The 24,961-nt window shown below is 39.5% G+C and overlaps 1 protein-coding gene across 1 annotated transcript in view; it reads left to right on the plus strand.

Moving 5' to 3' along the window:
- Positions 1 to 24,961, plus strand: part of GANC (glucosidase alpha, neutral C) — a 58,485-nt gene that overhangs the window by 16,373 nt on the left and 17,151 nt on the right. Inside the window, exons 6-16 of the mRNA XM_036737029.1 lie at positions 1,155 to 1,346; positions 2,214 to 2,259; positions 4,235 to 4,301; positions 7,235 to 7,331; positions 8,776 to 8,956; positions 9,705 to 9,858; positions 13,541 to 13,776; positions 18,131 to 18,257; positions 19,920 to 19,999; positions 21,826 to 21,969; positions 23,636 to 23,732. Coding sequence (XP_036592924.1) covers positions 1,155 to 1,346; positions 2,214 to 2,259; positions 4,235 to 4,301; positions 7,235 to 7,331; positions 8,776 to 8,956; positions 9,705 to 9,858; positions 13,541 to 13,776; positions 18,131 to 18,257; positions 19,920 to 19,999; positions 21,826 to 21,969; positions 23,636 to 23,732 — 1,421 coding nt within the window. The remainder of the gene's footprint in view (positions 1 to 1,154; positions 1,347 to 2,213; positions 2,260 to 4,234; positions 4,302 to 7,234; positions 7,332 to 8,775; positions 8,957 to 9,704; positions 9,859 to 13,540; positions 13,777 to 18,130; positions 18,258 to 19,919; positions 20,000 to 21,825; positions 21,970 to 23,635; positions 23,733 to 24,961) is intronic.

Here is a 24,961-nt window from a genome sequence, read left to right on the forward strand (position 1 = left end):
ATTTTGTTATTTCTATTATTTTTGTAACCAAAACAAAGCTGATGTAGTCTTGTTATAATAGTACAAACTTTATTGTCCAATATACTGCAGTAATACATTGTCAGGATATAAATCTTCATTAAAATGTCAAATGTTTAGGAGTATCACCTTAAAACTAGCACCAAAGAATAACCGATCCTTTATTTCCATATGATTTCCAATTAGTGAATGTGAAACCATTTCAGAAGCTGAGATAATAATTCTGTTAATTTAATCCAGATGCTTCTCACCTTTCACATTTGCTTTAGCTGCTCTGCTAGAATTGAATACTTATCTATTTTTTCTATATAGGTTTTTGTAATATTTCTGTGAAGTAAAGTTGTTACATCAGTAAAAGTTCCACAACTGGGAAATTTTATTCAATAGACTCCTGATCTGTGGTTATTATTTGATTATTTGATGGTCTGTTATTATGAACATCTTGGTACATCTTTAAATTCTTTTTTTCTTAGATTCATGCTTAAAAATTATATAATTCATGTTCATAAATCCATTATTAACATATTTGAAGACAGACTGATGACACATAACAGTGACAAAGGCATGATAATAATAATAGCTGATAATTATATAGCACTTTAGTACATGTGAACCACACACAGTAGCTCTGTGAGGCAGGTGCCACAGGGCATTTATTATACCCATTTTCCAAATAAGAAAACTGAGGTTCATCAGAGAGGTAAGGTGGCCTTGCCAACAGGGATAGTCAGTAGCAGGAATCAAATCTAAGTCTTTCTGACTTCAAGTCTAGCCCTCATTCCATTTTACTGTATACAAGCTCAGATTATATGTTCAATCATTTTAGCAATTACTATCCATTTTCTGGGTCATCATTTGTACCTACAATCTTCCTTCCTTATTAAGATCTGAATTATGCTTTCCTCTCCTGTTGGGCAGATAGTCTCACTTTGACTATATTTGCTAGTCAATTTATAGTTAGCTTTTAATTGCTACAAAATGAAAAAATATAAAATGAAATGAAAAATGAAATAAAAATGAAAAATATAAAAAATATAAAATGAAAGCCTTTCTTGTTGATCATTTGTTCATATCCAGGCCTGCATCATATAGAGATGTGTTGGGTTGGTTTTTAACTATGTTATTTCTCTTTCTAGGCTGACTCCATGCCCAGGGGATACAGGAGATACAGGTACTCTGGTGCTGAAAGATGATTCAGGAGATCTGAAGTTTCGCATCACGGCAAACCCCTTCAAAATAGATTTGTCTTCTGAAGAAGAACCTGTGCTAAGCATCAATTCCATGGGCCAGCTATATTTTGAACATTTGCAGATGCCTCCCAAACACAGGTATTTTCTTACATAACCTTTGCAAGGTAAAACTAGAACCTACTTAATTGTGAAGAACATTTATCTGCTCAGATCAAGTGGTGGCCCTGAGTGGGACACTTGGCCTTGTTTGCTAGAGTTTTTATCCCCAGGGAATTTTTCCTTTAACCCTTCAGTCTTTCTCCCTAACCAGTTCAGCGTTGAAGAAAAACATTAATTCTTTTTTTCCATACATTTTCCCCATGGGCTGTGGGTTTTACTAGCAGTAGGAGTCTCTCTGAAGATGTGGTAAGAGAATATAAAGAGCTATAAAGATCATCTTTGCAGAAAGTAAAGTAAGACTGTTTATGTGTTATCCGTTCACACCTCTCTAATTATTGAGCTCTCCCAGGATGAACTCTTCACCCTAGACAACAGCTCCAGAAGTTTTAGAGCCTCCTGGAGCCTCCCTCTTTCTCTCTATCAGAAAGGCAGCAGTCTGCCTTCATCATTTTCTATCCATCTCTACTATTTTGGCAAAATAAATTGAAGATGATTTAAGTAAATGTGGGGAAAAGTATGTGAACCATTGGGAACAAAAGCTCTCTTTTATGCCTCATAAAAAAAACCAACCATGACTTTTTTTTCTTTTTCTTGGGTTTTTTTTTGAGGGGGGGAGGAAAGGCAATTGGGTTAAGTGACTTGCCCAAGGTCACACAGCTAGTATGTGTGTCAAGTATCTGAGGCCAAATTTGAACTCAGGTCTTCTTGACTCCAGGGCCGGTATCTACTTCCTGCTCCACCTAGCTGCCCCCAACGATGATAGGGAAAAAAATTAAAACATGTACTTGATAGGATCTCAAAATTGAAAGGAAATCAAACAACTTTTTAAATTTTTTTTTTAAACAGACCTTCCACAGAAAGTGAGGAAGATGCATCCACTGATCCTCCCCAGGTAATCCGTCTTGAGCTATTTATTCCTACCTTCTTTTTTTTTAATTGCCATCTTCTTAATAATTATCATCAAAGAGAAAATATAAGGAAGTGAGGTAAATAGGCTCATATGTGTAGATGGTACCATGATGCCCTTGCATTTCTCCTTTCTATTCCTAGGATTCTGCTCTTTATCCAAGAATACAGCACCTTACTGGAAAGCAGAACCCCTAGGAAGAATAGGGCTAATGTACTTCAGAGGTAGGATTTGAACCCAGGTCTTCCTGGCTTCAAGGCCAACTTTATATCCACGATGACATGCTGCCTCTAGCCCATAAAAAGGGGCGAATGATATATAAATTCTATGCCAGTTCTGTGCTAATTATTACTCCTTGAAGAACATGGGAATACAATCACCACTATACCTACCTATCATGCTTTGGCTAAATGGCCTTCACATGGTTAAAGTACCAGTTTTGCACAAGGAAAGGGATTTTTGTATTGTCAAGTTAAGGCACATAAAAGCAACTGAGGTATCCTTCCTACTTAAGATAAACTGCTCACCCAGTGTTTGGGTGGGGTGGGCGGGGCCAACTGTTGAGAGCCTTTAGGAATCCAGTATTTATAAGGTATACTATAAAGCTGCTACAGAAGATAGAGTCTCAGCCTGACAGAAGCTTTTCTTTTGAAGAAACAGTTTAGAAACGGACACAAAAATCATTTAAAAGAAACATACCTGATGATTTTTTAAAAAGAGAGATAGAAATGACTATTGTAAAATTATGCAAGATAGTTCCAAAAATGATGCACCTGAGCTCTGTTTACAGCTTTCATAGGAAGTTGGGCACATTCCCGTTTTATGGGGGCGCAGCAGTGGCACAGTGTCAGGCCTGCAGTCAGGAAGCCTCATTTCATAAGTTCAAATCTGGCTTCAGATACTTACTAGCTGTGTGACCCTGGGCAAGTCACTTCACCCTGTTTGCCTTAGTTTCCTCATCTGTAAAATGAGCTGGAGAAGGAAATGGCAAACCACTCCAGTATCTGCCAAGAAAATGCCAGATGGGGTCACAAAGAGTCAGACATGCCTGAAAACAACTGAACAAAAGAGCCAGTAGCCATAGCTACCAGGGGAAGGGAGAAATATCCGTATTTAGATATTATTACTGCTTCTCCTTCCAAAAGTACAGGGAGGAGCATACTGGTAAATATTTAACAACCAGTTTGTGGGGCGGGGTGGGGAGGGGAGGCATACTTTTAAGTGTAATTTCCGTTCTTAACGTTTCCTCCAATACTCTCTTAAGTCTATGCAGTGGACAAAACAATAAATCAAACCCTATCTGTAGTGTTTGCCTCTTTCCGAGGCATAAGTACTCACACTTTAAATTTAACAATCGGCTCTCACAAGCTAGTATGAGTGGGCTGCAGCACAACCCTGAGTGCAGGTCTCAACATCTTCATGTGTGATTTCTGTCCCTTTGCTTCCATAACTCTTCCTCTGGAAGCCTTATACTAAGGCTCTAGTGAGCTTAGCTCAGTCCAAACAGATCTTTTTTCTCCTAAGGGGTGTCCCAGAAGAAAGCTATGTTATTTGACCCAAAACTTACTCTCTGTAAAATTTCTAGTTTGCCACAGTAATATATAATGAGAGGAAGGGAAAATAATGGCTATATATTTATAAGGTACTTTGTGTCTTTCAAAACATTTTCATATATTTGGCTCATGTAATATTCATCATGTCAGCTAGGGTTCCTAGATGGCTCATGGTTGAAAATTTGTTCAGTTTTTAGATATGATGGATCATATCTATTCTTGAATATATGATCAGTTTGTAGATCACTAACTTGATTTGATTACATGTTGAGGTCTTAAACTAATTAGCTTCCTAAGAGATAAGCTTGTTTTCTTAGTCAAATTTTCCTGTTATCTAAAGTATGCTATAATAATCACAATATTTGTTATAATTTATAACATTAATTTCCATACTTTTATTTGTACAGGAAAGTCAAGATGATCTGGGTCTTTGGAAAGAGAAATTTGGCAAATTTGTGGATATCAAAGCCAATGGTAAAACTAAGATTGGCATAGTGTTAAGATTTTCTTTACAGGATAGCTCGATGTCCCTCAAGTTGCTTTCAGTCTTCTTATTTTTCATTGGTAGCTTATTTCATAAATCAGATAAGGAATCCTGGCATTAATTAACAGTACTTTCAGTGAATTTTTCACATTAAAAATTAAACCAATGCTCAATTCATCATTTTTGTTACGAAGTTACCAACATGGGCAAACAGGAAAGGGGTTTTCTCCAAAACAACCACTCAGATTTTGGTCTCCTGCCTCTAAACAATCCTGTTTGATAAGCATTTATTAAGCACTATGCATGATCCTAGCACTGTGCCAGACTTAATGGGAAATATAGAACTATAAACCTCAGCCTTTGCCCTCAAGGAGCTCACAGTCTTGTATGAAAGTCAGGACATGTGCTTATAAACATTGATGAAATAAGATAATATGTCAGTAAATGCCAGAATTAGTGGGAAACACAGTACTATAGGAAATCAGAGCAGAGAGAGAGTGTCTAGGGATGTATTTTATCCCATATTTTGTAGGATTGTTGACTTAGAAGCTTGGTACACCTCTAATGCACTCCTGAAAAGTTCAGTCCTCCCTTGGAAAGTCTAACAAACACCGTGACAGACCCAGCAGTAGATCTTGGTGTCCCTTCCTGTTCTAATGTCTATGATGCTAAATGAAAACTAAAGAGGACCTTAAGGCTTGAAGTGAATATGCAACTGAATGCTAATGTTCTTTAGCAGCAATACCCTGAAAGGCAAAGGGAATCGCTGTCTTTTTCCTTAGAGTTCATTCAGAATGTCAGGCATGTGCACCTCTACTTCTATGAGAAACAAACTAGGCTAGAAATCTAGCTATCATCATGGATTTATTGAAGAAAGCCAGTTCCAGGGTTTACCCTGAGATCCACACAGTACACCCAACCCAGTGTATATCTACAGAGCGGCACAGCCTCGTATTGTATCTAAGCATTGAATGAGTTAGGGAAGAGAGTTTCCTCACCTGTGAATTCTGTGTACCAATTGTAGAACAAATAGCCCACTCTCCCTACCCCAACAAGACTGCTTTGACCCACTCAGAACCCTGTGCCAGGCCCTTTGTCCTCAGTACTTCACTTGCCTGGCAAGATGGTCACTTATCTGCTTTAGCCTAAAGAATTTTAGGCATCAACAGTAAGATGAAAGGATTATTGGGGGGCAGGGAGCAGGAAAGCCTTCCAGGCACCCTAAAATATTGGTTTTCTGACCCTGGCAAGTTACTTAACCCAGTTTGCCTCAGTTTCCTCATCTGTAAAATGAGCTGGAGAAGGAAATGACAAACTATTCCAGTATCTTTTCCAGGAAAACTCCAAATGGAGTCTTGAAGAGTCAGACATAACTGAAACACTCAACAAGAGCAAATTTCATCTAGGGGCAGCTAGGTGGCACAGTGGATAGAGTGCTGGGCCTGGAGTCAGGAAAACTTCTCTTCCTGAGTTTAATCCTGCCTCAGATACTAAGTAACTATATGACCCTGGGTAAGGTACTTAACCCTGTTTGCCTCAGTTTCCTGATCTGCAAAATGCACTGGAGAAGGAAATGGCAAACCACTCCAGTATCTTTGCCAAGAAAGCCAAAAATGGGGTCATGAAGAGTCAGACACAATTGAAAAGCAACAACTACCACATTTTATCTAGGCCAGCCCCAACAATAATTGATCATAATGAGGTCATACTAAATATGGTGATTATAGCTGGTTTACTAAAACAGGGGAATATATAATGTATTTTTAAAATATTTCTATCTAGAAGATTCAAAACAAAAAGTTTACTTCTTAAAGGCTTATTGGTTAACATCACACAGCTAATTAGTGACGAGGACCATGTGTTACTCATCTGCCTTTCTTGCTCCAAAGTAGGTGCTCAGTAAGGGTTGAATGAATGAATGAATGAATGACCAGTTATAGGGCTAGGAGTCATGTCTTCTGGTTTCTAAACTAGCACGCTTGTTTTTCAGTCATATCTGACCCTTCAAGACCCCATTTGGGGTTTTCTCGGCAAAGATACTGGAGGGGTTTGCCATTTCCTTCTCCAGCTCATTTTCCAGATGAGGAAACTGAGGCAAGCAGGGTGCAATGATTTGCCCAGGGTCACACAGCTAGAAAGTGTCTGAGGCCAGATTTGAACTCAGGAACATGAGTCTTCCTGACTCCATATCTACTTCACCGTATAGCTGCCAGGGCACTATTCAGCTTCCACTTCTTTTACCGAGCTGGAGATCAATCAGGAACAGAGGGAGGGCTCAGCCTCTAGGTTTAAATGAGTTGTCCAGGATCACACAGCTACTAGGTGTCTGAGGCTGGATTTGAGCTCTTGAAAAGCAGTTTTCCTGACTCCAAGCAGATACTGTATCCCCTGCATCATCTAGCTGCACTCGAGCTTGTTATTCAATAATATGAGGTTACTCTCCCAGACCTCTGGCCATTGACAAGACTGCCACATCTTTCATGTGACAACCATGGGTCTGCTTTTTAAATTTTTATTAAAGTACTTTGTTTTTTATATCACTCTCATTTCCAAATGTATTTTCCCTCTCCTCTACCCAGAGGGCCATTGTTTGTAACATAATAGCAAAGAGATGGGGGGAAAATAACCAATTCAGCAAATTCATCCAAAGCATCAGCCAAGCCTGACAGTCTAGACATTATCGTTCCACATCCATAGTCTTTTGCCTCTGTAAAGAAGCGAAGGAGGTTCCTCTTCTCATCCGCAGGGCCAGACTTGGTCATCATAATTACAAAACACTCGTTTCATTTGTTGTTGTCGTCATTCTTTTTGTTTTTCTTATTGTCATCCCTGTGCTTGTCGTTTCCTTGGTTCAGCTTCCTGTGTGTCAGTTTTAAAATGTGCTGTTGAGAGGAACAACTCATTCAGGGTTTTGTTTCTCCAGGACCCAGCTCCATAGGCCTTGACTTCTCCTTGCATGGCTTTGAGCACCTCTATGGAATACCACAGCATGCAGAGACTCATCAGCTCAAAAACACTGGGTAAAGTGAAAGCAAGAATTCCTCAGGAGGAACCTCTGGTTTGGGAAAGAAGTCTTAAGACCAGGACTTATTTAAGATGTCTGAACCAGTGTTAACATAAACACAGCCTTTCTACCTCCCACTCCACCATCTCTCTTTCTCTCTCCCCTCCACTCTTGCCTGGGGGACATTTAAATCAACACTGAAACCTAAGAGAATTCTAACTCCCTTGAATAACCTTCTAAAATAAAACATGCTGTCAGGACAGGGGACTTAGTCTAAGAACACATCAGAAAGGAGATTAAAGGTGTGATTACTCCAAATTAACACCGTTGGTAAATGGATGTTAGAGAAAACAGAGCCTTTATGGTAACTAGACAATTAACCAGATATCTGGGTAGAAATAGAGTCTTACAGGCTGTCCAGCCCAGGAGATATTGTTTTATTTGGTATATTGTGATGCTGACAATCAGAAATCTTAGGCAAGAGGTACTAAGGAGTCATGCTGATCTCCCTACCAAACAAGACCCCTCTGACCCACTTAGAACCCTGTGCCAAGGTCTTTCTGCACTCAGAACTTCATCTACCTGGCAAGGGGGTCATTTGTTGGCTTTAGCTTAGGGATAATCATCCATAATCAAAAGCTTGTTGTATGATGAAAACAAACACTAGATTTGGAATCAAAAAAACTAAGATAAAGCTCTGGTTTTGTTGCCTACTAGCTGTGTGACCTTTGGCAAGCCAATTAACTTCCAGGAGCCTCGGTTTTCTCATTTGTTAAATGAGATTCCCTTCAGAAGTTTGCTTTAAGGTCAGATGGGGCATTTGTACATTGTAAAGCAGCTATTGCTACTACTACTGAATTAAATATTTGTCATTCACCTACTATTGGCAGGGTACTATGCCAAGTGGCAAGTGCCAATAACAGATGTAAAGAATTGTTCAATACTGTCTTTGCTCTCAAAGAATTTATGATCTAGTTACAAGACATACATATATACATATGAACATATACACACATATGTATGTATATAACATATACACAAATACATGTGTGTAGATATGTGTGTATATGTGTGTGTATGGGTATAGATATATATGCCTTAGTATATAAGTTACCTTTTCTCGCCCTCCCTCCCTCCCTGTCTCTCCATATATATATGTGTATGTGTGTGCGTATATATAGAGAGAATATTTCATATATTTAAAATTAATATAATAAAGTAATGAGAGAGAAGGTAACTTCTAAGATAAGGCAGTAATAAGAAGTGCCAAATTAGCATGATAAATAGTAAATGCTCTAGGCATTTAGAGGAAGAGATCCCTTATACTGGTACTAATCAGGGTAGGCTCCCATGAAGAAAGTGCATTTTGATTTAGGCCTTAAAATGTGGGTAACATGGGTGGGAGCTAAGGACCTTCCATTCATTAATAATAAATCTGTGACTGTGTTTGTTTATTTCAGTGATGCTGAGGCTTACCGACTTTACAACCTGGATGTCTGTGGGTATAAGCTACATAACAAATTGGGTATTTATGGTTCTATACCCTATCTCCTAGCACACAAACTAGGCAGAACCGTAGGAATTTTCTGGCTGAATGCCTCAGATACGCTTGTGGAAATCAACACACAACCTACAGTAGAAGTAAGTTCTGGATAATGATTCCCTTTGAGGTTTGCTGAGTAATATTCATTATAATAATAGCTAGCATTTTAAGGTTTGCAACACACTTTCCATGCATTATCTCATTTGATCCTTACAACAACAACCCTGTGAGGTAGGTGCTATTTTCCCCATTTTGCAAATGAGGAAACTGAGCCTGAGAGTAGTTAAGTGACTTGGCCAGAGTCACGCAGCTTGCACGTATCTGAGGCTGAATTTGTACTTAAGTCTTCTTGACCTCAAGTCCAGCGCTCTGTCTTCTGTGTCCCCTGGCTATTCAGTGAAGCAAAATTATTCCTCTGTAGTAGCAGCAACTATTGTCATTGTAGAAGAAACTATTAATGCTTCCCCATATACACTCAGTGAAGGCAGTTAAAGAGGGATTTGGGGGTAACCTTTCTTCATGTCATGGACCCCTTTGGCAGTCTGGTGAAGCCTATGGACCTGTTCTGGGAATAATGTTTTTAAATACATAAAATACAGGGAATACAAAGAAAAACAATTATATTGAAATACTCTGATCAACATACTTTTAGAAAGATAAATTCACAAACACCAAGTTAAGAAGCCTTACCTGAGAGACTAGTGAAAAAATGTTCATGGTACCCACTAAAGGAGCTGACAGTCACTCAGGTTTGGGTTGGTAGGTCTTCTCCACACTTATTGATTTGTGCTTTTTAAAAGATAGTTAAGAAAAACCTTCCAGACTTTCACTTGGTTCCTTTCCCAGCACGCGTCGTCTCCAAAAGGCCCAGTTTTGGCGAAGCAGAAAGTCAGGGCTCGAACCAATGTGCGTTGGATGTCAGAGAGTGGAATCATCGATGTTTTTCTGTTGATGGGACCAACCCCTGCTGCAGTCTTCAAACAGTACTCAATACTTACAGGTACTTGGGTAAATTAGTGATGACCTCCAATTCATTTACATTCCTGGAGTTGTGGGCCGTAATCCCTCTTCCTACCCCCTTCAACTAGCAAATATAACATTTATGAATTACCATTTTTTTTGTTTTAGTCTTTTTCAGTCATGTCCTGCTCTTTGTGACCCATTTTGGCTTTTCTTGGCAAAGATAATCAAGTGGTTGCCATGTCCTTCTCCAGCTCATTTTACAGATGAGGAAACTGAGGCAAACAGGGTTAAGCCCAAGGTCACACGGCTAGTATGTGTCTGAGGCTGGATTTGAACTCAGGTCTTCTTGACTCCAGGCCCTGTACTCTCTGCACTATGCCACCTAACTGTCCATGAATTACCATGTAGAAAATATAAAAGACATAATCCCACCCTTTAAGGAGTTCTCATTCTCCCTCTTCTGTAATAGGCCTTGGGCTTATTCAGCTAAGTTAAAAATCATCTTGGACCTCTGGCCTTGCTTCAGTTCTAAATCCCTAAAAATCTCCAGACTTTTCATATTCTTTCAAATACTAGACTTACTCTGATGTTTTCTCAAATGATCATTATCCCAACCTTGCTTTTATTATGATCTTCATTGAAATGTACCTTCATACCAGCTACGTCGTACTTATTGAAATTTAAAGATATGAGTGATTAATATTGAATTATTAGTCTATATTAATTTAATGAGTTCCTAAGTAAACCAATATATCCCTACTTCCCCTTTTTTATTGTTGTTTTTTGTTTTTGGAGGAAATTGGGGTTAAGTGACTTGCCTAGAGTCACACAGCCAGTCAGTGGCTGAGGCCAGATATGAACTCATGCCTTTCTGACTCTGGGCCCGTGCTCTATCCACTGTGCCACCTAGCTGCTCCTACTTCCCATTTTTAATGAGGATAAATCAAATCCCAAATAATAAGCAATTTACCCAACAGAATCAGGTCAGCGTGGAACTCCTCTTGTACTCAATATCAGATTAGATTGGCAGGAGGTAATGAAACTCAATACTGATATTTTTGAGGGAGCATGAGTAATATCTGCTACTATTAGGACAAATGTCCTGAGACCTTTTCCTATTCTTTGATCTAATAAATATTAATTTGGTCAAATATTTTTAGAAAAGAAATAGAACATTTATAAAGATCATACAAAAAAAAATAAAAACATGATGTACCCTGAACTCCCTTGTGTCAAGCACAAAGTTCGGGTGTCCACTTCTGGGCGGAGGTAAGAAATAGGGAATGAGTCAAGCTGATACAATTCAGAAAGGCAGCCCTAGACTGAGTGTGACCATAGCTTTCATCTTCACTTGCCCAGCGTTGAGGTATGTGATGTGTAGATTCTAAAGTCTATACCATACCATAGTGGTGTCTATAAGCTGTAACCTTGGACTATCCCACATGTGTGAATAGCCCTACGTACCACGAGAGGAGACCCAGGACCAAATGCTGTGGGTGCCACAGCCACCACACTACACCTCTGGGCCTCAATCAGATTTTCCTTTGCACTTGCTCTGCAAACTCTCAATACACATTTTTTGCCCTCCCCCTATAGGCCAGTTCAATCTAGAATATATTAAACCACTTCCAATTATCTGGCTCTCTTCAGTTTTCCAGCAAAAAGTGCCGCTTCTATGTGCTGTTACTGCCCCTTTGGACAGTTTCTCAAGGGAATTCCCTATGCTCAATACTAGGTGCTGCCTGAACCCTCTTGTACTCTAAAACAGAGTTTCTTAAACTATTTCCACCCCTTTTAGTGGTTGGGCAGCATTCATTAGCCTGAGGGCATGCACAGTGCAAAGTTGTGCATGACTTGTGTTCAGAACCAAGGCTGCAGTGAATTACATGATACAACATGGGCAAGTGGTGCCAGAAACACCTCAGATTCATTACACATTTGATTTTTAATTGTTTTTTGGTTGTCACATGTTCAGAAACCTTTTACTGTTGCCAAATTTTTCAAGACCCCATATGGGATCATGACCCACAGTTTAAGAGGCACTGCTCTACTGATACCTGGCAACAGGATGCTTCTTCACATACCAATAAAAACCTTCATTCACCATCCACCATTGCCTTTCTTAAAGAGCTTCAAGGTTAGATCGTTCAATTCTGAAAGAGATTTCATCTAGAAATTAAAAGGCAAATAACTGCACAGATGTATAGTGAATATATTAAAATTTCATTAATATATAATTATGCATCATATTAATATATAATTAATAACAATATATAATTATATATAGAAGGCAAATAGATCATACATATGTATATAAACACATATGTATCTACAAATATACACAATTGCATAAATATGCATTTATTGTGCCTATATGCTCAAAATCTCAAATGAATGTGTGATCTCATTAATATGGCCATTGACTTCAGTGATACAGATCACAAGCCTTCCATGCTTGCCTATCCTGTGTGACTCTTGTTCATAGCCTCCCATAAAGTTTGCCACAGGGGGCCTGCCCAGAGTGTTGGTAGCCTTCCTTACTTGAGCATAGGCACTGCCCATCAATTATTCCTTATTCTCAACACATGACCAGTCCATGTTCTTTTTCAGTCATACCTTTCTTTGATGATATCGATTACTGTACTTTGTCAACCGGATCAAACCAGCCTCTAACCTGTGGGTGGCCAGAGCAGGCTAGAGACAGGAAAGTGAGGAATCAAACAGAAGTTTAATTTAATTTCAGGTGAAGGAAACAAGTTGCAAGCAAAGTCCTCCTTCCTAAGACTAGAGGGGCTCACCCACTTATGGCAGGGGTAGGTAAGGTTTTTAAGCATGAAAATCACAAACAGGTGAATCACAACACAGGCATCTTAGGCTTTGAGTGAATAGTCTCCATGTCATTATGGTCATTGAACCTTGTGGTTGTTTAGCAGGATTTAGAGTTTGCCGGGGTTAGCATGGCCAGGACTTTTCGCTCTTGAGCAACAGCAGAACACCTGATTTGGTTCACTTGGCGGTTAAAAGCACAGGGGGTTGTTGGTGGTTACAAGTGCTGAGGATTGTTGTTATGCCATGTTCAGGCTGCACCTTGCTTCCTGGGCCTTAGCTCTGGAAAACAGGGTGTTTCCTAACAGTATCTTGACAACTTCATCATTGTTCCTTATTGTGTGTTGCAGCCTGTGTATACCAATCTGCTGTACATGCATGTATAGTTTGATATAAATATATGTACAGATATGATATGTGCGCATATACAAAATATATGTGTGAATGTGAAGAGTTTCATCGATTAGAATTGCTAGGAAACTTAAAAGAGATGATTTTATATTCAAGACTCCTTGAGTCTTTAAAGTTGCTTACCAATGACTGAGTCATACAAATTAATCTGGCGTCTGAAAGAAACTAGTTCTTACATAAATGAAGTCAGGTTGCAAACAAACAAGAAGCTGTTAAGCATTCACAGTAGATCCCCTAGCATGGGGGAAAAATGGTTTCCAGGTGACCAGGTGGTTTCCATGATTTGCGTTATTTCTCTATATTGGTAGACACAGGGAATGCTAATGAAGGTTCTCATTGGGCTGATTGACGCTTTTCTTTCTCTATGTAGATAAAGCCGGCAGGTAAGGTTGAGCCTCATGCATATAGGTGACTAGCAAATGTTTTTTGAGGTTGATGATTATATTTCTTGACTTGATTGTTCCCACTCTCTTTTATAATAGGCACCCAAGCCCTGCCTCCACTCTTCTCCTTGGGATACCATCAGTGTCGTTGGAACTATGATGATGAACAAGACGTCAAGGCTGTGGATGCTGGGTTTGATGACCATGACATTCCTTACGATGTCATATGGCTGGATATAGAACATACTGAGGGCAAACGATACTTCACATGGGACAAAAAGAAATTTCCAAATCCTAAGAGGATGCAAGAGCTGATCAAGAGCAAAAAACGCAAGGTAAGCAAAACCACTTTTTCACACCTTTTTAAAATTCTACAATACACTTTTTAAATTTAAAAAAATTTTTTAAAAATAATTTTTAATATTTTTAATTTTTTAATTTAAATTTTAAATTTTTTTTAAATTTAAATTTTTAATTTTTAAATTTAAACTCAAAAGTTTTCAAAGTTTTAAATTTACACGTATCATGGGGAAAAAACAAAGAGACAAAAATTGTCAAAGAAGGAAGGAGTTATAGGTTTCTGTAAAAAATATTAAAACTATGATAACAAAGAGAAAGAAAGACAGGAAAAGAAGAAGGAAAAAAAGAATGGTAAAGAGAAAATCATCTTCCACTAGACAAGGCCCTAAGATTGTCGAAGATTCTAACTCCTCTGTTTTTAAAACTGCTTCCCTGGTGAAGGTCAGTTCCCTCTTCGAGCTAGGGAAAGCTAAAAAAGGAAGTTAGGGGAGTGGTGGGATAGGTATCAGACACAGTTGTCCTGTAATTGAGATAAAGGGGAGAGAGGAAATGAGAAAAGAGATGGTGGGAAAAGCAGACTGTGAGAAGGGGAGAGAGGAATAATAGCATCTCACATTTTACAGTTTTACGGAATGCTTCTTCAAATAAGACTTGTGGCAGGTACTGTTTTTCCATTATGTTGTTCTTGTTGAGGCGTTTCAGTCACATCCAACTCTTCGTGACCCCATTTGGGGTTTTCTTGGCAGAGATACTGGTGTGGTTTGTCATTTCCTTCTCCAGCTCATTTTACAGATGAGGAAACTGAGGCAAACAGGGTGAAGTGACTCGCCCAAGGTCACACAGCTTGTAAGTGTCTGAGACTGGATTTGAACTCAGGTCCTTCTGACTCCAGGCCCAGCACTCTATCCACTGTGTCACCTATTATTCCATTATACAAATAAGGAAACTAAGGCTATCCTAGGGATGGAGTGTCAAACCCAAGGTTACGAAGTTAGTAAGTGTAAGAGCTAAGCCTCTAAGCCAGGTCTTCTGATTTCCAGTTCAGCCCTAACTGTGCAACAAACCCCTGTTTCTTCTCTCACCTCGCCTCACCCCTGCCCCCCTCTTGGATTAGTTGTTTTGGTTGTTTTTTAGCCTATTGTTTTGACCTCTGCCAGGAACCTTTCCAGAGTGACCTCCACTTATTCTGCCCACTGTGCTTGGCATCCCCTCAACGCCCAATTGTTGTTGCTTAGTCATTTAGTCGCGTCCAACACTTCATGACACCATGGACCGTTGTATCCATGGGGTTTTCTTGGCAAAGATTCTGGAGTGGTTTACCTTTCCATTCTCCAGTGGAAAAGTTTGTTATTGTAATGAAAACTACATTAATAATTATTTAAACAACTTAATGTTCAGGGACTAAAAAACAATCAGGTTTGAAAAGGCCTCAACTGAAACTAACTAAATAAATCTGTGTTCACTAGAAATTTGGGAGCACGGGGCAAGACCCATTGTGTTCCACTGCCTTGGTTGCATCGAAGTCAAATGGGTAGAGTTTTAGAGTGAAGCAGCAGGTATGCTCGGAAGACATCATGGTGCCAGGTTTGCAGAGTGGGGTGGAAAGAAAGCAGAGCTGGGAGGCAGGGGGCCTGGATGGGTTTGTAGCCAGGCCTTGATTCTTACTAGCTCTGGGCTTTGGAGCAAATCATGTATCTTTCTAAGCTTCCATTTCTTCATACATGAAATGGGGATGAAGATATTTGTAATGGCTACCCCACTATGTAAACGTCAGTTCTTGTCACTGCATACTTCCAACTCATGGCCCTGTCATTGATTGGGAAAGAAAGGAGAGCTAGAAGTAACTGGTTTTCATCTCCCAGATGAAGAAAAGGTCATCTGATTACAGTGAAGGGTCAGGTATAACTTCTGAAAAACTTGCACTGGGTAAAAACTGGGAAGAAAGAGGGGCCATTTCCAAAAGATAGCAAGCACAGAGATCCTCAGGAACACTGAACATATATAAGTAAGCTTCATTACTAGCTTTACTGTAGGTATAGGACCCCCTTCATCTGTTTAGCCAACACTAAATAAGATGATGGTTTCCATGTAGAAAATAAAACAGAGAAAAAGAGTTGTCCATAAACCCACAAATCTGTTATATAGTGCTTGCTTTTCCTTTTAAGAGTATCATAAAATTTAGCTTGTAACTTTCAAAGCTGTCCTGCTTCTCTGTGTTTCCTTCTGGCCTTCTTTCTGTGCATGAAAATAAAAAATTCAAAGATCCTCTTTTTCTTCTTTTTTGGGTGACCCCTGTCACTAGTCCTCCCTTCCTTTACCCCATCCCCTGGGAGGAAAAAAATAAATTAAAACAAAAAGACAAAACTCATAACAAATATGAATCGTTAAGCAAAGCAGATTCCCACATAAGCCATGTCTGAAAATGCATGTCTTATTCTATACCTTTAGTCCATTACCTTTTTTGTCAAGAGGTAGGTTACATGCTGCATCATTGGTCCTCTGGAATCTTAATTATTTATTTTATTGATCAGAGTTCTTAAAAACGGAATGCTCAAAAACAGAGAAATATATTAGAAAGTTAAGTGGTCCCTTCTAGATCTAAATCTATGGTTTTTATTTATATGTACACATACACACACAGGGCAGCTACATGGTATAGTGGATAGAACCCTGGGGCTAGAGTCAGGAAATGCAGCCTCAGACACTTACTAGTTCTGTGACCTGGCAAGTCATTTAACCCTGTTTGCCTCACTTTCCTCATCTGTAAAATGAGCTGGAAAAGGAAATGGCAAACCACTCTAGTATCTTTGCCAAGAAAACCCCAAATGGGGTCATAAAGCATCAGACACAACAACACACAAACACACATATACACACATCATCTCATTTGAGGGTCACCTCAACCCTGTGGTGTAGGTAGTACAGATCTCACCACCCCCACTTGATAGATGACAAAAGTGAAAGTGTCTTGCCCCTTGCCGGAAGTGCAGTGGTCAGAGCTTGAGCCCAATATTCTGAGTCCAAGTTCAACACCCATTCTGTTATCTGACACAGATAGGTGGGGTTGTTTTTGTATTTCCATTTTTAGTACTTCAACAGTTCATCCCTTTTAAGTCAATAGCTTAATTAGCTAATAAAAAAATTGATGTTTTATGAGGTTTTGCAATAGTGCCATAAACTACATAACAGCTGCCTTCTCATGAAGAAAGAGTAAACATGTTCCCCTGTTGGCCAGAGGAGATGTTTCCTGAGGGGTAAAGGAAAAAAAAGAAGTAAAAGTCATATTGCAGTCGATCAGTTGCCTACATATAGTCTATACCAGGGTTGGGTAACCTTCAGCCTTAAGGCCACATGTGGCCTTCTAGGTCCTTGAGTGCAGCCTTTTGACTTAGTCCAAGTTTTACAGAACAAATCCTTTTATTAAGGGGATTTGTTCTGTGAAGTTTGGATTCAGTCGAAGGGCTGCACTCGAGGACCTAGAGGGACACACGTGGCCTTGAGGCTGCAGGTTCCCCACCCCTGGTATAGACTATGAAATATTATACATTTTATGGAAATAATACAAAACATGACTTGCAGCAGATCATGGTATAATTAATTCAAACACAATAGATAAGTGTTTGTTCAATTGAATTTGTTGGTTTTTGCTTTATAAAACTTTCTTAACTTGGGTTGTGTGCATTGTATCTCCCCAGAAGATCATAGAAGACAGGGACCCTCCCTTTTTGTACTCCTTCACCACTTGTACTAGCTTTTAATACAGTAATTGCTGTGTAAATAATTGGTCACAAATGATTGATGAGTGGGCTGTGCCACATTATTGTATTAGAGGAGAATCCAAGAGCAGTCCCCTAGACCAGGGTTTCTTAACTTGGGATAGTTTTAACCATTTTTTTTAACAATGGGTAGATTTGGGGGTCTGTGGATAGATTTCAGACAATCAGTGAATATAGATAAGAAAAAAATTGCATCTTTATTTTCCCTAACCTTTAACTGAAACTTTGTGTTTCCTTTCATTACATATGCAGGCAACAGACATTCTCAGAATGAGTCCATAGGTTCCACCAGACTGCCAGAGAACAATGTTAAATAAGCAGAAACAGTGAACAAAAACCACTCTGTGTAGACTGGTCTGTTTCTTTGTTAGTTTCAATTCCCAGAAGCATGTGAAAGACACAATTCAGTAACCACTTCCTGCTAAGCTCAAAAGCAGCCAGCTTCTGGTTTTGAAACCTTCTATCCCAGTATAACACATTTACAAAAGTTCTTGTGAGAAGACACAAGCCAATAAGCCCAGAAACCCGAGGTGCTGGTAAACTCCTCAGTCCCCATTTATAAACATGACGTGTCTAATATTGACCAGATATTCAAATCTTTTTGTGTCAACAGGTTGTGGTCATTTCTGATCCTCATATTAAGGTGGATCCCATGTACTCACTGTATTCTCAGGCAAAAGACAAGGGCTACTTTGTGAAAAATAACAAAGGTGGAGACTTTGAGGGTATATGTTGGCCTGGTAAGTTAACATTTTATTTGTCTATTACTCTAATTTTTCACCCAATGTTACTGACCATTGTAACAGAACAATAATAATACAAATCATAAAGATGGGAAGAGTGAGGTCATGGGATCACGGGATCACAGGTCTGGAAGGGCCATCAAGTCTAACTCTTTAATTTTACAGATAGGAAATGGGCTCAGAGGGATAGAGACTTCCCAAAATAATACTAATTAAATCATGTAGAAATAGGATGGTGTAGTAGATAGAGCCCTGGGCCTGGAGTCAGCAGGACCAAAGTTCAAATCTGGCTTCAGATACTTACTAGCAGTGTGACCTTGGGCAAGTCACTTAACCCTAGTTGCTTCAGTTCCTCATCTGTAAAACGAGGTGGAGAAGAAAATGGCAAACCACTCTAGTATCTCTGTCAAGAAAACCCCAAATGAGGTCACCAAGAGTTGGACACGACCTAACAGCAACAAAAGAAACAGGACAAGATCTATATCCTCTCTATCACCCTATCTGCTACTAGAGTGAGGGTACTTTCCATGAGCCTACAGAAGATGAGCTGACATCATAATACTTTTATTCAACTACAAAAGCAGTTATCTTATTAATACCACATTAAATATAAAGGAATAGTGCCCGGAGAGTGACTTGTCCCAGAACTGTTAATGTCTGAACTCCATTGAACAAGATAATAATAGCTGCCATTTGTTTTTGCAAGAGGGAAGGATGGGCAATTGGGGTTAAGTGACTTGCCCGAGGTCACATAGCTAGTAAATGTGTCAAGCGTCTGAGGCCGGATTTGAATTCAGGTCCTCCTCACTCCAGGGCCGGTGCTCTACTCATGGTGCCACCTAGCTGCCCCAATAGCTGACATGTATATAATACTTTAAGTTTTGCAAATCACTTTACATACTTTATCTCATTTGATCTGTGAAAAAAACCTGTCAGATAAATACTACAAATACCATTATCCCCATTTTACATACGATAAATACTTATTACATAATGTATTACATAATATACACAAATAAATGTGATAACTGATTTACTTAGGCTCTTAAAACTAAGGTCTAAGGCAGCATTCAAGCTTGGGTCTTTCTGACTGTAAACCTAGTACTCTATTCACCACACTTTAGTCATGTCCAACTCTTGGTGACCCTATTTGGGGTTTTCCTTGGCAAAGATACTGGAGTGGTTTGCCATTTTCTTCTCCAGCCCATTTTACAGATGAGAAAACAAAGGTAAACAGGGTTAAATGACTTGTCTAGGATTACACAGCTAGTAAGTGTCTGAGGCTAGATTTGAACTCAGGTCCTCCTGACTCCGGGCCTGGTGCTCTGTCTACTGAGCCATCCCACCTGCCCCACACCATACTGCACTACCTTTCTATACCTAAATGCATCTAGGTGTCACTTGCCTAGAATACCCACTATTTGATAATGCTCTCCTAGAGGTATAGAGCCCCCAGAGCCCAGGGATTATCACTGAGATCCAACATTCACTTCAGTAATGTTTGCTTCCCACCAAAAATTCTCTCTGTGCATGAATGCTTTGACCTATGGTATAGGAGGGCTCTATCAAAGGGCTTTTCCCAAGTACCTCTCAGCCTGTGTCCTCCTTGGAGTAATGACTGTTGTTCTTAGCATCCTACTTGATGTTCTCTTCCTACAGGGGCCTCTTCTTACTTAGATTTCACAAACCCCAAGGTACGAGAATGGTATTCAGGCCTTCTTGCCTTCTCTGAATATCAAGTAAGTTTTTATTCCCTTTTCTCCCTCCCTAGTTACTGACGTCATATAGTAGATTCTTGAGCAATAATATTGGTAGATAACGTACATGTCTTAATTTCTACTCTAGTCTTATTACATCTTACCCGATGTCATACTAATTTTTGTGCATGTTTATAGGACTTAGCTAGAAGGGACCATAGAAATTATCTAGTCCAATCCCTTCATTTTGCAGCTGAGGAAACTGAGACCCAGAGAGGTTAAGTAATTTTATCAATATCACATAGGTAATGTCGTATCCCCATCCTACTTTACCTCCACTCATTAAATAATAAGTTACCTGAGGTCAGAGATTCTGTCATTTTTCAGCTTTATATCTCCCAGGGCCTACCATAGTGCTAGCTCATAGTGGGTGCCTAGTTAAGTGTTTATTGAATTGAATGGAAATGCACAACAAGTACATCATTGAGGTTCATTTCGTCTCAGCCCAGCCATAGACTCGGGCTGAGCAGGTTCCATGGTGCAATAAATCAGAGTTAATAACCAAAACATGGATTGCTGAGCTGAGAACCCATAGGTGAAAAGTGGTGCTCGCAAGAGAAAGAGGGTCAAAGCAAGAAGCAAAAACAGAGACTTATGTACAAGGGTATTTATAGGAGCTCTTTTTGTGCTGGCTAAGAATTGGAAATTGAAGTGATGCTCATCAGTTGGGGAATGGCTGAACAAGTTGTGTTATATGGTTGTAGTGGAATACTGTTGTGTTATAAGAAATGACAAGCAAGATGATTTCAGAAAAACCTGAAAAGACTTACATGAACTGATGCAAATTGAAGTGAGGAGAACCAGGAGAGCATTGTACACAGTAACAGCAATATTGTGCAATGAACAACTGTGAATGACTTAGCTATTCTCAGTAATACAGTGCTCCAAGACAACAATCCCAAAGGACTCGTGATGAAAAAATTCTATCTGCCTCCAGAGAAAGAACCGATAAGTCTAACTACGGACTTTCACTTTCTCTCTCTCTCTGGTTCTGGTCTTCTACAAAATGACTAATATGGAAATATATTTTACATGATTGCACATGTATAACCTATATCACATTTATCACATTGCCTACTGTCTCCGGGAGGAGAGAGAGGAGAAGAAGGATAGACTTTAGAACTCAAAACAGAAAAAGAATGTTAAAAATTATTTTTACATGTCATTGGGGAAAAATAAAATATTTTTAAAAAAGAACAGAAACGAAGAGGGCAAGCAAAGAGATATGGTTGGGGGTCAGGAAAAACAAAAAACAATATGAACTGACAATGAGTTTACTCAGGTGTTTTGAGCTTTACTCAAGAATATGCAATATTTTATGTCTAATAGCATGAGGCTGTCTCCTTCTAAAATGGCCATAGCTAGATAGCTTTTGATTACACTAACAGCTAAGCATGTGGAAGACATAATTTAGCCTAGAATATAATTTTTCCAGTAGAGCAGGGGTTCTTAACTGGGGATCTATAGATTTCAGGGGGTCTCTGAACTTGAATTGGAAAAAAAATTTTGCAACTTTATTTTTATTAGCCTCTAATTGAAACTTAGCATTTCCTTCAGTTGTGAATTTTTTTAAACAATTATTCTGAGAAGGGATGTGTAGGCTCCACCAGACTGCCCAAGGGGATCCATGACACAAAAAGGGTTAGGAAACCCCTGCAATTAAGGATTTATCTGAAGATGAGCAGTAAAATGAAAGTGTTGTAAGTTTCAATTTTATAAGCACTAAACCTTCTATATCATTGCTTTTTATCTCCAACTCCATCACCATCACTCTCAGTGTTTTCGTGGCTGTGACTATTACTTCCTAGGGTTCTACTGACATCCTCTTTGTATGGAATGATATGAATGAGCCCTCTGTCTTTAGAGGGCCAGAGCAGACCATGGAGAAGAATGCTGTTCACTATGGCAACTGGGAACATAGAGACCTCCACAACATATATGGCTTTTACCAGGTAGGATATACAAAAGAGAAGAAGGAACACTGCTTTTCATCGGAAGATTCTTCACCTTGTAACTGCCTCCTTTCCAATGTTCCTACATCTTACTCCTCTGCATAGGTTTTGTGATTCAGTGACACTGGCCTCCTTGCTCTTCCTCACACAAGACACTCCATCTCCTGACTTTGAGTGTTTTCATTGGCAACATGCCCCCCATCCCTGGACCTCTCCAGCTCCTCATCTTTGCCTCTTGGCTTCCCTGGCTCCCTTCAAGTCTCAACTAAAGCCCCACCTTCTGCAAGAAGCCTTTCCCAGTCCTCCTTAATCTTAATGCCTTCCTTCTATTGATGATCTCTAATTTATCCTGTTTCGTCGTCGTTGAGTTGTTTTAGTGGTGTCTGACTCTTCACGACCCCATTTGGGTTTGTTTGGGTTTTTTTGCAAAGATCCTGGAGTGGTTTGCCATTTCCTTCTCCAGCTCATTTTACAGATGAGGAAACTGAGGCAGACAGGATTAAGTACCTTGCCCAGGGTGCCAGAGCCAGTTAGTGTCTAAAGCCATATTTGAACTGAGGAAGATGAGTCTGTCCAGCACTCTATCCACTGCATCACGTTAGTTGCCCGATTTGTCCTGTATTTATCGTGTTTGTGTGAGCTCCTGGAGACTGGAGACTGGGTTGTTTGGGTTTTTTAAATTTAATTTTATTTTGTTTTGCCTTTTCTTTGTATCCTCAGTGCTTAGCACGGTACCTGGCACATAGTAGGCACTTAATAAATACCTGTTGACTTTAATCTCCAAAAAGCTGATTCTGTAGCTTAGGTTTGCAGCCACAAGGTGGCATGGTAGTATCACGGTCAGTCCAAAAAGCAAGGCATATGTCATGGGTATATTTGAAAAGAAGCGTGGAAGGTTTCCTCCACCTTTTTAAAGAATCAAAAATACAAATTCATTAAAAGAGCTAAGAGTAAGCAATTTTAATTAGCAAAGCAGACAATTCCATTGGTGTGGACTTAATGAAATTTAGTCTAGGGCTATTTTTGATCCCGCTCTCATTTTGAGAGAAGCATCCAGGGTATAATGGAAAGAATATTAGATTCAGAGTCAAGAAACTTGGGTTCAAGTAGTCGTGCGACAGCTGGCATGTCATACTCAGGTTCTTCACCTGTAAAATGGGGATAATAGTGGTCAACACTATCTACTGCAAAGGGTTTTTGTGAATAAAGCCCTACATAAATATGTTAATAATAGCAATAAAGCATCAGCATTTCTTACTACACATAAAACATTTTGATCATAGGTTTCTTAAAGGAGAGTATAAACTCTTTTCATCATTTCATAACAACTGCTTAATTGTGGACACTTGCTAAAGTTGAAAAAAAAATCACTTGTTATCCGGATCTACCTACATTTACTGTAGTATTTCTCATATTCAATTTAATTCAATTCAGTCAACATTTATTAAGTGCCTACTGTGTGCCAGGCACTATGCTAAGCTCGGAGGTTTATTTTCCTTACCTTTGACCTATTTGCTGCTGTTATGCACAGCAATGTTTTTTTTCACCCAGGGAGTAAAATAAAAATTAAATTAACTAAATGAGTGAAGCTTTCTTGGCAAAAACAACACTCACTCTTCTAGAATTAGGAAACCTCTTTGCTAGTTTTTCTCCTTTGACTTTTCAGCAAATGGCTACAGCTGAGGGACTGATCCAGAGGTCTAAAGGGGAGGAGAGACCCTTTGTGTTGTCACGTTCTTTCTTTGCTGGATCACAGAAGTATGGTAAGAGCTGGCTTCTTTTTCCAGACCCAGAAAGGCAGAATCATTGCTCTGGTTTTCTTCTGTCCTGTTTATTTGCGTAGCACATAATGCTATCTTTTTAAAAAGCCCTTTGTCAGCATACCCTGAGATGATGCTTTCTAAAATATATTTCAGCCATCTAAGGTGGATTAACACCAGTCTTAGAAATATGTGGTTACTTAATCCTGCCTGATGTGTAAAAGTAGCAGCTAGGGAAGTGAGTAGGTATTTAATTATTTAGTTTGTTAATTTCAGGATGTTTTCCATTGCCAGGGTGGTCATCTTTTACATCAGAGCTGCCTCTTAGATTTCTGGAACTAGGGAAGTTGTACTTTTAGCAGACTTTGCTTTCCTTGCCCAGCTGTTGCACTGAGCCCTATAGTTTAAAATAGACCTAGCTCCTGCCTGGAGTCAGGATCTTCTAAACGGGGTCTATAGCAGAACCCAGTTTGGTAGCAGCAGCAGATATAGATCTCACTGACCTTGCCCAGTAGCAGAAGGTCTATTTTAAGCCTGCAAAATAGCTGGGGGCTGGGTGTCTGAGCCTGAGGAACCTCTCACCCGAAGCAAAGCACCCTCAGCACAATGGAGAAACAAAGCTCTCCCACTATCCCCCTGAAAACCACCACTCACAGTTCTAGGTGTAACCAACTCCCAAAAAGAGATTATAATTCCTGCCTAGAAATTTCCCATGGAAAGAATTTTAGCGGAGATGAGAAAGGTGACCTAAAAGTGGGAGGAGCTGATAGGTGAATTCTGAAAGAATCACATAGGAAATTTTGAAAGTGGGGCAGCCAGGAGGTATAGTGAGTAGAGCACCGGCCCTGGAGTTAGGAGGACCTGAGTTCAAATCCGGCTTCAGACACTTGACACACTTACTAGCTATGACCTTGGGCAAGTCACTTAATACCAACTGCCATGCCTTCCCCCCTCCAAAAAAAAAAATCTTAAAAGCATTTCCAAACCTGTTTTCACTTAAGAAGATTCGTTACCAAGTCATCTGAGGACTTAATTCAGGGGTGGGGAACCTGCAGCCTTGAGGCCTCCTCGAGTGTGGCCTTTTGACTAAATCCAAACTTCACAGAACAAATCCCCTTAATAAAAGGATTTGTTCTGTAAAACTTGGACTCAATCAAAAGGCTGAACTCAAGGACCTAGAAGGCCACACGTGGCCTCAAGGCCATAGGTTCCCCACCCCTGACTGAAAGGCT

This window comes from Trichosurus vulpecula, chromosome 8 (genome assembly GCF_011100635.1).
Source record: "Trichosurus vulpecula isolate mTriVul1 chromosome 8, mTriVul1.pri, whole genome shotgun sequence".
Classification (NCBI taxonomy): Eukaryota; Metazoa; Chordata; class Mammalia; order Diprotodontia; family Phalangeridae; genus Trichosurus; species Trichosurus vulpecula.